A 14,823-nucleotide genomic window follows, 5' to 3' on the forward strand; every position below is an offset into this window, starting at 1 on the left:
AATGATGTTTGGTTGAAGAAAATCATTGCAAATAACACTTTTAAACAAGCTGGGGTTGGTCGTCAGCTACCAGCTTCGAGTGTGTATGCATAACTTTGATGTTATTGTCTCCTGTTCCTATGTTTTAAGTTTTACTAATTTTTTTTTCTAGATTTTGCCGGAGAACTGGTTGTGCCTGGGATGGGTTAGTTAACAAGTAAGAATGGATAGAAGGAACTGAAAAGTTACTGGAAGTGACTAATGATATCAGTCATTCTTCATATGACTTTTGGGGTGTGTTTGGTATGGAGGAAAATGTTTTCATGGAAAGTTGTTCTTGGAAAATAAGTGGGTTCTTTACCTTCACTAGGGAAGTCATTTTTACTTATTTTAAGGTGCTTGTTTTTTTAGAGAAAATCTTTGACCAACCAAACATGGAAAAATTGGAGAACATTTCGAGAAAATGTTTTCCTTCATACCAAACACACCCTTGATGAAGTCTGAAATCCTGGTCTTCTTCAGTGTCCCTGAAGCTCTAGAGTCATTCCTCATGTTGAGAAGAATCTAGAGAACATTGCTCTTTACCTGATCATAGGATATGGTATAAAGTGCCTCTACCTGCCTGAAGTAAGATAGTTTTTTCTCTTTCTGGGAAGTAGGGGGTAGACCAGTATATTAATGTGACATTTCAAATATGAAAAAACGTTAAGTTTAGTAGTAATAGTTTTTGACAATCTACTCATCATAGTTTATTCTCTTTCTGGGAAGGAGGGGGTAGACCAGTATATTAATGTGACATTTCAAATATGAAAAAATGTCAAGTTTAGTAGTAATATTTTTTGACAATCTACTCATCTAAAAAGTGAAGTAATATGAGTGATGAAGTTCCATCAGAAATCATTCTCAGATTCACTACTTGCTATTTCTGGTGTAAAGTATGTTATTAAGTTATGGGACCTCACAGGAGTTATTGGTCGTGGTGATCGGGGTGGTGATGACTCTACAGTTGCTGCACTCTTCTTCTGTACTTTCTTTGTGATATCAACACACACCTTGTCAACCATGTCGAGAAAGTCTTTCACAAATGCAAACAACTGAAGTGACTGTGTGCTTTTTTCCTTCGAAGTTCCTGCTTGGTAATACTCTGTCGTTCTCTTGACAAGTTCCATAACTCTTGTTTGTTCTTCTCTGATCAGCTTGAGTTCCTCTTCACATTCCTCTAGAAAACCTTTAGTCTCTTTTACAAATTGATCCCTTTCAGCAATTCCACAACACGTTATGAGATGCTTAACGTCATTTACCCGTGTTGTAAGAGTGGAACATGTATTGATGAAACTATCGTAGTCTATGGTAGCTGCTTTCTTTACATTAGAGAATTCGGAACTTAATCCTTGCAATACTGGTAAACCTAGTGTTAGGTGCTCAGTATCTTTCTCTACTTTTTCTGTTTTTCTATCGGAATCATCCTTGTGACCTTTATTGATAAGGCAACGTTTACCTTCAGAACAGATGACTTGTTCGACTACAAAATGAAGCAGAGTAGTCTTTCCATCATTGCTTTTCACATATGATAGTTTTTGTAAAGCACTAAGGTTGAATCCCTGAGCATTTCCTCTAGCCGTTCCTGCATTCATCCTGTTGAATGCCTTGAATCGGACCCGCTACAAACAGAAAGGACGGGGGTCTCGCTGCCCGGTCAGCGAGTCGGGGGGTCCAGGGGGGCGACGCGCCCCCTGGCCTGGGGGTCCGGGGGGGCGGAGACGCCCCCGGGCCGACGGTATACAATGTTGTTGTATTGGGCCCTTAATTTTCTGTTGATTCTGTATGTTGGGCCCAAGCCTGTTAGGGCGTAGCTTAGCACTATATATAGACGCTATGGGAAACCCTATTCTGTAATTCTGTTTTTGCCTCTCCATAATAAAACTGCTCCCTCTCTTCCCGTGGACGTAGCCAATTTGTTGGTGAACCACGTAAATCTGTTGTCTTATTTTTCGCGTTTATATTTTCTCGTATTATCTCAAATTCCGCACAACAAATTGGTATCAGAGCCTCTCGGTTAATCGGTGTTCTTGGAGAATTCGAGATGTCTGCTTTGAACGTGAAAATCGACAAATTCACAGGGAGGAACAGTTTCAGTTTATGGCAGATCAAGATGCGGGCCTTGTTGAAACAGCAAGGCTTCTGGGCGCCGTTGTCGAAAGACAAGAACGCCGTCGTTACTCCTGAGATGGCGATTCTGGAGGAAAAGGCGCACTCGACGATCATGCTGTGTCTCGCGGATGACGTCATCACGGAGGTCTCGGATGAAGAGACTGCTGCTGGTCTGTGGTTGAAGCTGGAGAGTTTGTACATGACAAAATCTCTAACCAACAAGCTGCTTCTGAAACAACGTCTATTCGGTTTACGAATGGCTGAAGGTACACAACTCAGGGAACACTTAGAGCAATTGAATACTTTGTTATTAGAATTGCGTAATATCGATGTGAAGATCGAGGATGAAGATGCTGCCCTGATTCTGTTAGTATCTCTCCCAATGTCGTTTGAGAATTTTGTTCAATCGTTCATTGTTGGGAAAGATACTGTGTCACTGGAAGAAGTCAGATCAGCCCTTCATAGCAGGGAATTACGGCATAAGGCTAACGGCACAAGTACGGACATACAGCCTTCCGGTCTGTTCACCAGTAGCAGAAAGGGAAGGAAAAACGGCGGAAAGAAAAATAAGCCGATGTCGAAGGGTGCAAAGCCGGATGATGTTTGTAATTACTGCAAGGAGAAGGGACATTGGAAATTTGATTGTCCGAAGAAGAAGAAGCAATCGGAAAAACAATCAGTGTCTGCTGCTGTTGCTGAAGAAGACACCAATTCTGAAGAAGATATTGCCCTAGTTGCGGATGAGCACACTCATCATTCAGATGTGTGGGTTCTTGATTCTGGGGCATCCTATCACATCTGTCCTAGGAGAGAGTGGTTCACGACTTATGAGCAGGTAGACGGAGGCAGCATCTCGATGGCCAACAGTTCTGTCTGCAAGGTGGTTGGGACAGGCTCGATCAAGATAAGGACACATGACGGTAGCTTCTGCACATTGAACGAGGTCAGGCACGTTCCATTGATGACGAAAAATCTGATATCTCTCAGTCTTTTGGACAGCAAGGGATTCAGCTGGTCGGGAAAAGATGGAGTCTTGCGGGTCTGGAAGGGTTCAAATTTGATTCTGAAAGGTGTCATGCGTGGTACTTTGTATTTTCTACAAGGTTCCACGGTTACAGGTTCAGCCCATGTTGCATCGTCAGAATTTCACCAGAAGGATATGACTAAGTTATGGCACATAAGACTTGGTCATATGGGTGAAAGAGGGATGCAAATTCTGTCAAAGGAGGATTTACTTGCTGGTCATAAGGTTAAGAGCCTAGAGTTTTGTGAACATTGTGTTTTTGGAAAACTACATCGCAACAAGTTTCCAAAGGCCATTCATAGAACAAAAGGCACACTTGATTATATCCATTCTGATTGCTGGGGTCCATGCCGTGTTGAGTCTTTGGGAGGCTGCAGATTTTTTGTGTCCATTATTGATGACTACTCAAGGATGACTTGGGTGTACATGATGAAGCATAAAAGTGAAGCCTTCCAGAAGTTCAAGGAGTGGAAAATTTTGATGGAAAATCAAACAGGGAAGAAGATCAAGAGGTTGCGAACTGATAATGGGCTGGAATTCTGTTGGTCTGAATTTGATCAATTCTGTAAGGATGAAGGGATTGCTCGACATCGCACAGTCAGAAATACACCACAGCAGAACGGTGTAGCTGAGCGGATGAATCAAACACTTCTGGAGAGAGCAAGGTGCATGCTCTCTAATGCTGGGCTAGATAGAAGATTCTGGGCAGAAGCGGTTAGTACAGCTTGCTACTTGATTAACCGCGGACCACATACAGGTATACAGTGCAAGACACCTATGGAGATGTGGTCTGGAAAAGCTGCTGATTATTCAAATCTGAAAGCTTTTGGTTGTACGGCTTACTATCACGTCAGTGAAGGTAAGTTAGAACCAAGAGCTAAAAAGGGAGTATTTGTGGGCTACGGAGATGGAGTGAAAGGTTTCAGAATCTGGTCTCCAGCAGAAAAGAGGGTTATTATGAGCAGGAACGTTGTCTTTGATGAAAGTCCTCTGCTTAGAACCATTGTGAAGCCTACAACTACGTCAGAAACTGGGAGTCTTGACAAACAGGTGGAGTTTCAAGTCATTCAGAACGAGAGCGATTTAAAGGAACCTGAAGAGGAGGATCAAGAGCCACAGACTGAAACTGATATTCCAGAATCTATGCCATCAGATATCCATCAGAGTATAGCTCAAGATCGGCCAAGGAGGGTTGGAGTTCGGCCACCTACGAGGTATGGTTTTGAGGACATGGTGGGTTATGCACTGCAGGTTGCTGAAGAGGTAGATACATCTGAGCCGTCTACTTACAAAGAAGCCATTTTAAGTTCTGATTCTGAAAAATGGTTTGCCGCTATGGGAGATGAGATGGAGTCCCTACACAAGAATCAGACATGGGATCTGGTCATACAGCCTTCGGGGAGAAAGATTATTACTTGCAAATGGGTTTTCAAGAAGAAGGAAGGGATATCACCAGCAGAAGGAGTCAAGTATAAAGCCAGGGTTGTTGCCAGAGGTTTCAACCAAAGAGAGGGAGTGGACTATAATGAGATCTTCTCACCAGTGGTCAGACATACTTCCATCCGAGTGTTACTAGCGATAGTTGCACATCAGAATCTGGAGCTTGAACAACTTGATGTGAAGACAGCGTTTCTACATGGAGAGTTGGAGGAAGAGATATACATGACTCAGCCGGATGGTTTCCAAGTTCCAGGGAAGGAAAATCACGTCTGCAAGTTGAAGAAGTCCTTATATGGACTTAAGCAGTCTCCAAGGCAGTGGTATAAAAGGTTTGACAGCTATATGGTGAAGTTGGGCTATACTCGGAGCTCATATGATTGTTGTGTCTACTACAATAGGCTCAATGATGATTCATTCATCTATCTGGTGCTTTATGTAGATGATATGTTGATAGCTGCAAAGAAGAAGTATGACATTCAGAAGCTGAAGGGTTTACTTAGTGCTGAGTTTGAGATGAAGGATCTGGGAGCCGCTCGGAAGATTTTAGGGATGGAGATCATTAGAGACAGAGAGAGAAGGAAACTTTTCTTGTCACAGAGAAGCTACATTCAGAAGGTCTTGGCGAGGTTTGGCATGTCTTCATCTAAGCCCATTGATACCCCCAGTGCTGCCAATATCCATCTCACTGCCATGTTCGCTCCACAGTCAGAAGAAGAGAAGGAGTATATGTCACGAGTCCCTTATGCCAGTGCCGTAGGAAGTTTGATGTATGCTATGGTCTGTACAAGGCCAGATTTAGCACATGCAGTCAGTGTAGTGAGCAGATTCATGGGACAACCAGGGAGAGAACATTGGCAGGCTGTGAAGAGAATTTTCCGGTACCTTAGAGGTACATCTGACGTTGGTCTCATTTATGGAGGTGATACTCAGTGCTTGGTTACTGGCTATTCTGATTCAGACTATGCTGGAGATGTTGACACAAGAAGATCGATGACTGGCTATGTGTTTACCCTTGGAGGATCTGTCGTCAGTTGGAAGGCAACTTTGCAACCTACAGTGACTTTGTCTACTACGGAAGCGGAGTACATGGCCTTGACAGAGGCTGCAAAAGAAGGGATTTGGTTGAAAGGGCTGGTTAGTGATCTTGGTCTGCATCATGATCAGGCTACGGTGTATTGTGACAGTTTGAGCGCAATTTGTCTAGCCAAGGATCAAGTCCATCATGAGAGAACCAAGCATATTGACGTAAGGTATCATTTTCTAAGAAGTGAGAAGAGAATCAAGGTGAAGAAAGTAGGAACTGCTGATAATCCTGCTGATATGTTCACAAAGCCGGTTCCACAGAGCAAGTTTCAACACTGTTTGGACTTGCTCAACATCAGAAGCTGTTAATTGCCCTGCGGGGCAACTCTGAGGAAGAGGGGGAGGCTTGGCACTATCATAGTGCGTCTGAAGAATCTGTTCGGAGAATTCAAGTCAAGGTGGAGATTTGTTGAATGCCTTGAATCGGACCCGCTACAAACAGAAAGGACGGGGGTCTCGCTGCCCGGTCAGCGAGTCGGGGGGTCCAGGGGGGCGACGCGCCCCCTGGCCTGGGGGTCCGGGGGGGCGGAGACGCCCCCGGGCCGACGGTATACAATGTTGTTGTATTGGGCCCTTAATTTTCTGTTGATTCTGTATGTTGGGCCCAAGCCTGTTAGGGCGTAGCTTAGCACTATATATAGACGCTATGGGAAACCCTATTCTGTAATTCTGTTTTTGCCTCTCCATAATAAAACTGCTCCCTCTCTTCCCGTGGACGTAGCCAATTTGTTGGTGAACCACGTAAATCTGTTGTCTTATTTTTCGCGTTTATATTTTCTCGTATTATCTCAAATTCCGCACAACACATCCGATTGCCAGCCTTAAGAATCGCTTCCAGAAGTCTTATAAAAATTCTACTTGTTCTCAATTCCTTACAACCCAGCTCAATTGTTTGTAGATTCTCCTTGAGGTTAAGAATTTCTGGATCATAGTTTGATCTGAAAAGCATCGCGTTGAAACGTTTAAATGCTGAAGGAACAGCTTTCAGCATTTGGTAGAGGAAAGACTCTGCGTCAGCAAGTTTTCTTGTGTTACCATCAAATTGAAGGATTTTAGACGTTTCTTCTTCAGTTGGGCAAATCTTGGTTAGTTTTTCTAGAGTGTCAACACTGAGTCCTTGGCCCTCCATCAGGGCATCAAGAATTTCTTTGCGAGAGACTGAAAGAGACTTTAGCACAATTGCTGTGTTCTGTGACTTCCTAGGATCGAGGATAAACATTTGAGTTGGTCGAGCCAACTTAGAAGTGCCTGAGCTTGTTGTCGCCCTATTTCCTTCAGGGGTTCTCTTGGAAGTGACATTGTATCCAAACAGAGCTTCCATAAGGTCATCTTCAAATCTGAAATGTGCATACAAATGCAATTTATTAGTTGTACTCAAAATAGGCACTAACTGCACTAAAGGGACTCAATTTTGCATGCCAAGGTGCACTTACCGGAAAGATCCATTGTTGATTTCATCCCAGACCATAGAATGATCAGCATTAGCAACGACTTTATCCCAGTGCAGTGGCCTCAATTTGACTTTAGTTTCACCGTTTTCTTTCGACTTCTCTTTGTTTTGAGCTTCTGCTTTATCTTTCCTGCTCCCATTCCCTCTTGGTGCAATAGGTGGTTTTATCAATGAACTTAAACCATCCCCCTTTGGTGGGGGGAATGGTGGAGACGATTTTATCTTTCCTGCATTAGGTGGTGTTGGTGCTTTGGCAATCCTCTTCATTGGAAGGGGAGGCGGAGGAGGAGCTGGTGCTGGTGGCTGAGGCGGAGGAGGTGGTGGAGCTGGTGGATGTATCGGTGGCTGAGGCGGATTTTGACTCGAGACAACTGCTAGTTCAGAAGGTGTTTCTGGCTGAGGCGGAATGATTTCCTTTTGTTGAAACAGTAATGAGGTTGATGGCTGTTTTGAAGATCTGCTTGCTGCAAAGAGCGAGTTAGTTCTTTGTTGTGATGCAGTAACTGCCTCTTTATTCTCATAGCTACCTACATTGCTACAATTTTGCAGTAAAGGCATTTCTTGAATGTGATCACTTGAAACTGGTTGCTCTCGTCTGCTATCAATCCTCTTCTCTTCCTCCCCATCCTCATCCTCGTCCATATGATTCACCCAAATCTTAGAAAAACAACTTCCTAGTTGGCTTCCTTCGAATCTTCTCAAATATATAACATCAAGCCCGTTTTCATCAACTATCAACCCTTTTAAAGCCCCAGTTTGCTGGAATTCTTGATGAGGCACTTCTCTACGAAAACTTGAATTCAACTTGTTTTTCTTCCATCGACGAATTACATAGTATCTGTAGAAGAAATAAAATAGTATGCCAGCGACTACCAAAGTAGATAGAACTGCAGCAATAACAGCCTTCAGAACCACATGTTTCTGAGATGAGTTTGTTGGAGGTGGCCCTGGTATATCCATTTCAGCCAAAAAGTGAGTAGATAAAACTAGTCAGTGAAAGAACTGGTATACATAAGATCAATCAAGCTACTGTTGCATAGTTTGACAGAGGAAAGATGTAGAAAAGAACTGTTGGAATGATTTCTTGGTTGGACCATTTTCTGATCAAAGTGAAGGAAAAGAGTTTCTTCTTGTTTATATTTTCAATAACATATTCATTTTGTTATCATCTTTGGCTGCTTGACAGTTTCAAAGTAGGTTGTTGCTGTTAGTTGGCTGTCTTAAAAACCTTGTAAGTCCTTTGGTAGAAATGACTTTATTGTTTTTTGTCTAGCTGCAGAGGTGTTAAATGGACGAATAATTGACTTGCCCAAAGGTTGCTAGGGCTACTGAAATGAGATGGGTCAGAATGGCCGAGTTATTGACTCATCCAAAGCTGAAATGGGTCGAGTTATATATCAACCCAACTTTTATATGAAGTGAATTAGTTATAAATGAGCGAGTTATTGACCCTCCAACGCCAAATTAAGGCGGATTGAACAAGTCCAAAAATCAAGAAAGCTAGCCCTTGGAACTGTGTAAGTTTTGGCAACTTTGGAATTTTTTTGTATTTTGTGTGTTGTAGTCGGACGGTTGGTATAAGAAAAGTTTTACTTAGTCATATACTCTTTTATTATAAAAGAAGACATCTGTGTCAATGTGATACTTCATTTTCAACAAACAAATAGAAGATGATGATGTTGTTCCCTTTTTATAAGGAAAATGTCGTCTTTTTCTTTGTTTTATCCAATTAGTTGTCATCGTTGTATAATTTTGACATTAATCAGATTTCAAATTGAGATTTACTTCGAGAGGGAAAACCAATTATTTGTCAGCAGGCAAGTGACAACAATGTTTCGACCTCCTTTTTTTCATCAAATCTCGATTAAATTTGAATTCGTGTACCATTGTAAAATATATTTTACTCAATTTTTGGACAGTTTAAGTATTTATTTATTTTTTTGACATTTTTCTAACTACTCTATGTAGGAGCTTATTAATTTGGTATAAAAGTTGGCATGAGGAGATCATATTTGTAGCCACTAGTCAATTTCAAAATTTTGGACCAGTACCAAAATGACCTAAATATTCCTCCACCATCGTGTAGATGAAAGAGGAAAGGTACGTTACACTTCATTAAATACTCAATTTATTATTTTCAAAAAAATCCGTCTTAATGTTTATAATTTAATTAAGACGGATCTTTAGTGTCTTTCTAACTTTCTTAAATTTTATGTCAATCCAAACTGGATGATAGTACAGATTGGGATGGAGGAAGTACCCCAATATAATTTATTTGTCCTATTTTTTTCTTTTGCCGACTTTCTAATTTTAATTTATTACATAGCATATTTGAAATTACATAATTAAATAATATTTTGACATATTTAATATAAGTAGACGTATATCTTGAAAATATTTTAAAATTAATTTGAAGGATCCATATTAAAAATTTAAACAGACTAAGGTTTTCGATTAGAGTTATAACTTAGGTGGTTGTAGTTCCAATCTTTTAATGGAAAAGATTCAAAAAAAAATGTCTCTTTAACATTGAAAATGACTTACATGTATCTTTTTTTACTTACCTATTAGATTTAAACTGCGCTTTAATTAAGATTTTATATAAAAAAAATACTTTTTTTTTCATGTATTATACCCCTATTGTCCTTTACGTTTAAAATAATGTTGCTCCATTTAATGAAATTATGAGATGATTTATGTGGAATTTTCACTAAATATGTGGTGCTGATTTATTGGATCCTATGGAGAGAGAAAAATAATTCTTATTAATTGGTAATAATTGTACTGTTTTAGGGGGGATTGAGCGTAATAATAATAATAATAATAATCAATAGGACCACATTTAAAAAAAATAAAATTTAATTAATGTTATTAAGAGCAGTTAGGTGTGCAGCTCCGTTGTTCAGCTGAACACCGCTAAATTCTTATATTCTTATTAATTTTTTTCTTCTTTTATTTAATTGTTTCATTAATTGTTAACAAAATGACTGCAGTATTTATAGTAAAATATTTGCAAATGAAGTATCGAATTTGAAGTAATATAACACAGTACTATACTTCCTCTACAATATAGACATGAATTAATTTTATTACGAGAGTATAACCGAATGATTTTATCCGAGTATTGTTAAGTCTTATAAATTTAATATTCATTTAATTAATAATTTTTCTAAAATGATATTTCTTTGGTTTCGACTTGGGTTAATGAAAACACCCATTTTGATAAGATAATATATTTTTAAAAGACCCTATATAAATATATGGTCTCATTAATATTATAAATTAATAATTCGCAAGTACAAACATATTTAAGATAATTTAGTGATATATGATTTTATTGTGTTCTATTTTTTGTTAAACTTTAAATCTTGTTGGTCTTTTCGAACTGCACGTTAAAATCGTGAAGAGTTTAAATGTAATAAGTATTTTCTTACCCATAACTGATTCCAAATGTATTGTAGCATTTTCTACTTTATCATCAATATTATTTTTTCAATGTTATTCACAATTTCTTTCTAAGTTATGAACCTCTGAATATGTATCATTTTCACTCGTCCAACAGGTTAACAAGTGGGATTTCCATTTAAATTTTCTATGATTTCTTTCTCAAACGAATTTTGTTGTGTCGAAACATGCTTTAATATTCATAACAGTTAAATCGTTGATTAAATAATATCTTTATAAAGTAATAATATTTGACGGTCATACCTATATTAATTTAGTGAGATTTTACCATATAAGACGCTTTTTGAACTACAAACTAACTTCGCTATTCTCTCGGTCCCATATTAGTCAAGTATTATATTTCACTTCTCGAGAGCCAATATCACTAATCATTAAAGCTATATGGATTAGGTTAACTCATGATTGTAAAGTTACAATTTGAAATTTAATACTATCCAAAAAGTACTATGGGAAGGAGGGAAATACCAGTTACTTAATAACGAATGTACATACCAGCAAACTCAAAACACTAACCATGCTTAATTCTAACTTAATTTTAATTGACATAATACATAAACATAACATGACATTAGTTGACAACTATTACACTTAACTTTATATGTGCACAGGTAGACACTAAATTTGTATAAAATTAAACAAGTAGACACATTTGTCCTATTACAAGTAGGATAAATATGTCGACTTGTTCAATTTTATACAAGTTTAAGTGTCTACTTGTGCACATTCAAAATTAAGGATCATAATTGTCAACTAACGCTAAGTTAAAAATCATATTTATGTGTTAATGTCATTTTAATTTGATCGAACCAAGCAAACAAATGTAGTTCTAGTATTTTTGTGTTACGTGTTTCATATTTAAGAGTCCACCTACCAAGAAGCTTCAATCCAACCTTTTGCCTATTAAAAGAAAGTCAGTCATTGGAAAAAAAGACTTTTTATGAACATATTTTATACATTGGAGAATACAGAAAAAGAGACTATAAGCAGTGAGAATTCAACTTAAGTGGCCAAAATTGAAACTAGTAACGCCTTTAACGTAACAAAACAAACAAAATGCATACATAAAAAGATTTGGTTGCTAAGAAGGCAATGTCATAGCGCTAAAATGTCAATATCCCCGTTGGTTACAAAAAAAGAAAACAAGAAATCATTTGGATTTCTAATCTATTTCTACAGAGCTCATAAAAGGATCCAAAATGGTGAGCTAAACATGTACAACTGTAAGGGTATACACACAAAAGAAAGATGCTAGCAAAATGGTAACAACAGCAGCAGCTATTTATGGTATCTGTCATATCTTCTATCTATCCCTGTGCTATCCAATCTTGGATTGCTTTGACAAAGGCTGTTGAGATTCTGGTGATGACTCAATGTCATGGGCTGTAACTACAGGGGATGGTATTGATTGTGTCGTTGGATCGTCTTGAAGTTTTCGTTTTCTAGAACATACTTGTTCGATATTCTTCTCCGTTTCTTTGTTGTCATCCCCCTCGCCCCTCAGAATGAAGTCTCGGAGACGTTTAACATCAGACAGCTTAACAGGCTTCAGGAGAAATTCTTCAGCACCTTCCTCCAAACATCTATTACAAAGAAAACATCTATTCAATTAGTTGGTCCGAACTTACAATTGTGTCGTCTATGAATTCAGTAAATACCAAATATATATACCAAAATCAACAGTTTTCTTCAACTAACAGGCAATTATATACTATTGATGAAGCGATGTATGCTCCGCAAATACTTTTTCCGAATTCAATTTAATCAATAGTCCTCAATTCTAGAGAGACAAGAGTACAATATTGCCAAATACTCCTAGACTTGCACAAAAACACAAATGCAAAATATTCTACATATGTACATATCGATTGAGTCGAAAGCCATGAGCTTAGTTGAACTCATTCGACCTAAGGATTCTACAATGTATTGAAGTGTAATAATTTGTTCATCATATTTATCAATTGATGGTCAAAAGAGGATATACCTATCAATGCGAGGCAAAATCTTCTCCGATGACATGATAACAACGGGGATCTTGCTCAACACCGATGATTCCTGTTAAACAAGAATGAAATTGTCATTCACCATTATCAGGAAAACAACAAAATAAAGGCCAAAAGAGACATGAATTGAACACCAAAACAAATCCCATTATCAACCAACCTTGATTTTTTTGAGAAGTTCATAGCCAGTCATCCCAGGCATAGAATAGTCCGTCAGTATTAGATTTACCTTCAAACCCTGAAACCAAAAAAAAAAAATTCCAAATTCCTTTACAACAAACTCGCACAAAAGTAAAATCACCAAATAAGGAAAATCAAAATTAGATGACACATTTTCATCTCATTCAATAAATAGAAACCACAATCTGTCAATTTTTCCCTAACAGCTTTTAACATGCAACCAAAAGGTCTGATTTTTAACAAACTACTAAACAGAAAAGTGTTTATACATACATCAATCCCCATAGAACTCTTCTCTCCATCTAACCCCAAATACTGCAAAGCCCTCGTTCCACTTTCCACTGCTGTAACTGCAAAAGCAAAAACAACCCCATCAATACACATTTCAACAAACACCTGATAAACACAAAAAAAAAAAACAGAGTCCATTTCAACTGACAGAAAACAAGAAAAAAGAACCAACCTTTACAGCAAGAGATCTTTAATAATCTCTCAATAACTTTCCTATCAACATGACTATCATCAACAGCAAGAACATGCAACTCTTGTGCCATTTCCATATTACCAAAAATGGGGTCTTTTTAATACTCTGTTTCCAAAAATGGTCCTCTGTATTTCTGTTTCAAGAAAATCGAATAGAAGTAGAAGGGAATAAAGGAGATTTCAATTAGTTGAGTTGGGTCATGTGGGGAGGATATATAGTAAAGGAAGAAATCTACTTTAGAGACTGATGAAGAGATACTGAAAGATCTTACAAAATCTACACCGCATTATCCCACTTGTCCCCCTATGTATCTCACGCTATTATTATTAAATTCGATCCAGAGGGGTGGGGGGTTTGCTTTTTACTCTCTCTAACATATTTTTCGTCATATACTTTAAAAAAAAAAAATTCTCCTAATACACTCTATACTAATGAAATATAAATTTTAGAATAGAACGATGTTGCTATTTCAAAAAAATTTGTCTTTATCATAAATTAAAATATCATATAAATTAAAACAGAGAAGACGTTTAATTATAGAAATATTCGTAATAGCCAATGTGGGTAGTGTCGTGCTTGTTAGTGGGACCAGGTGCCATGAACACTGTTTGTGGTCACTAACTTTGACCCCTGTGTTGTCACTTCCTTTGACCCTCTGTATATTTTCTTCTTCTCAATAAAAAGTAATCATACAGTAAATTTTAAACCAGGGTAATATTTTTTTTTTATTTTTTACTTTGATTAATCTGAATTTAAAGTTACCTCTGATCAACTGTTTAATGATGGACATTATGTGTTCCATAGTATCTAATAATAAATATGGTCCACTCAAATCTTGGATTTTTTGTTTTAAATGTATATATATATATATGAAATATTTAAAGTATTTAACCATAAATTAAATTTTTGTTGTGTATCAATTAAAAAGCAATATAGAAACGAAAAGAAGTATAATGATTTCACATTATTAATAGTGTTGGATAAAGTAGATTGTGATTTTAAATTGGAACACGTTGTAAATTCAAAATTTAGGGGGAAAACAAAGAATATGATTTTACTTTATGAATGTTAATTTATTGCACAAGATAATTCAAATATCTTTTAATCTCCGACTTTATAATACAATAACTGGCCACTAGCCCACTAACGCTATAACGTTAATAAAATTATGAATTTTGTATTTTTCTACTTCTTATTTGGAAACTTCAGATATAATAAGAAAGAAGTATCAAATACAATATTAAATGATAGTACTGTATTTTTCTATTGAAAAAAATAGTTGAGTCAAATGAGATTAATTACCTTAAATTTTAATTAATTAATTCTGCAAATTGAAAAGAAGGGTTGGAATTTGAAAAGGTGAACTAAGGGGAAAACGTATATAAAAACCTAACGTTTGCATTAAAGGACATTAATTAAATTATATATGTAGATTGACGTTATTTCATATTTATATATATTATATTATCACACTACATTAAAAATAAATTTTAACGATAATTAATTAGCAAAATATATTTTTTTTTTACAGTAACTAACACTCTTTACATATGTCTTGACTTTAGCG

At 37.3% G+C, this 14,823-nt stretch overlaps 2 protein-coding genes and 1 long non-coding RNA gene across 3 annotated transcripts; 1 reads left to right on the forward strand and 2 right to left on the reverse strand.

The window, feature by feature from the left end:
* Positions 1-703: 703 nt before the first annotated feature.
* On the reverse strand, positions 704-8,697 carry LOC101249168 (formin-like protein 4). Its single transcript, XM_069295264.1, has 3 exons — positions 7,111-8,697; positions 6,484-7,014; positions 704-1,614 (listed from the first exon to the last, which is right to left on the reverse strand). Exons 1-3 carry the CDS (start codon positions 8,085-8,087, stop codon positions 870-872), a joined length of 2,253 nt encoding a protein of 750 aa, XP_069151365.1. The 5' UTR covers positions 8,088-8,697; the 3' UTR covers positions 704-869.
* LOC138347295 (uncharacterized) lies at positions 8,507-10,635 on the forward strand. Its single transcript, XR_011220084.1, has 2 exons — positions 8,507-8,644; positions 9,096-10,635. It is a non-coding gene; the product is annotated as an uncharacterized lncRNA (long non-coding RNA).
* A 1,027-nt stretch (positions 10,636-11,662) lies between these two features.
* On the reverse strand, positions 11,663-13,581 carry LOC101260711 (two-component response regulator ARR15). Its single transcript, XM_004236108.5, has 5 exons — positions 13,236-13,581; positions 13,046-13,122; positions 12,753-12,830; positions 12,574-12,644; positions 11,663-12,172 (listed from the first exon to the last, which is right to left on the reverse strand). The coding sequence occupies exons 1-5, from the start codon at positions 13,330-13,332 to the stop codon at positions 11,908-11,910; spliced, it is 588 nt and encodes a 195-aa protein (XP_004236156.1). The 5' UTR covers positions 13,333-13,581; the 3' UTR covers positions 11,663-11,907.
* Between the last annotated feature and the right edge of the window lie 1,242 nt (positions 13,582-14,823).

Source organism: Solanum lycopersicum, chromosome 3 (genome assembly GCF_036512215.1).
Source record: "Solanum lycopersicum chromosome 3, SLM_r2.1".
NCBI lineage: Eukaryota > Viridiplantae > Streptophyta > Magnoliopsida > Solanales > Solanaceae > Solanum > Solanum lycopersicum.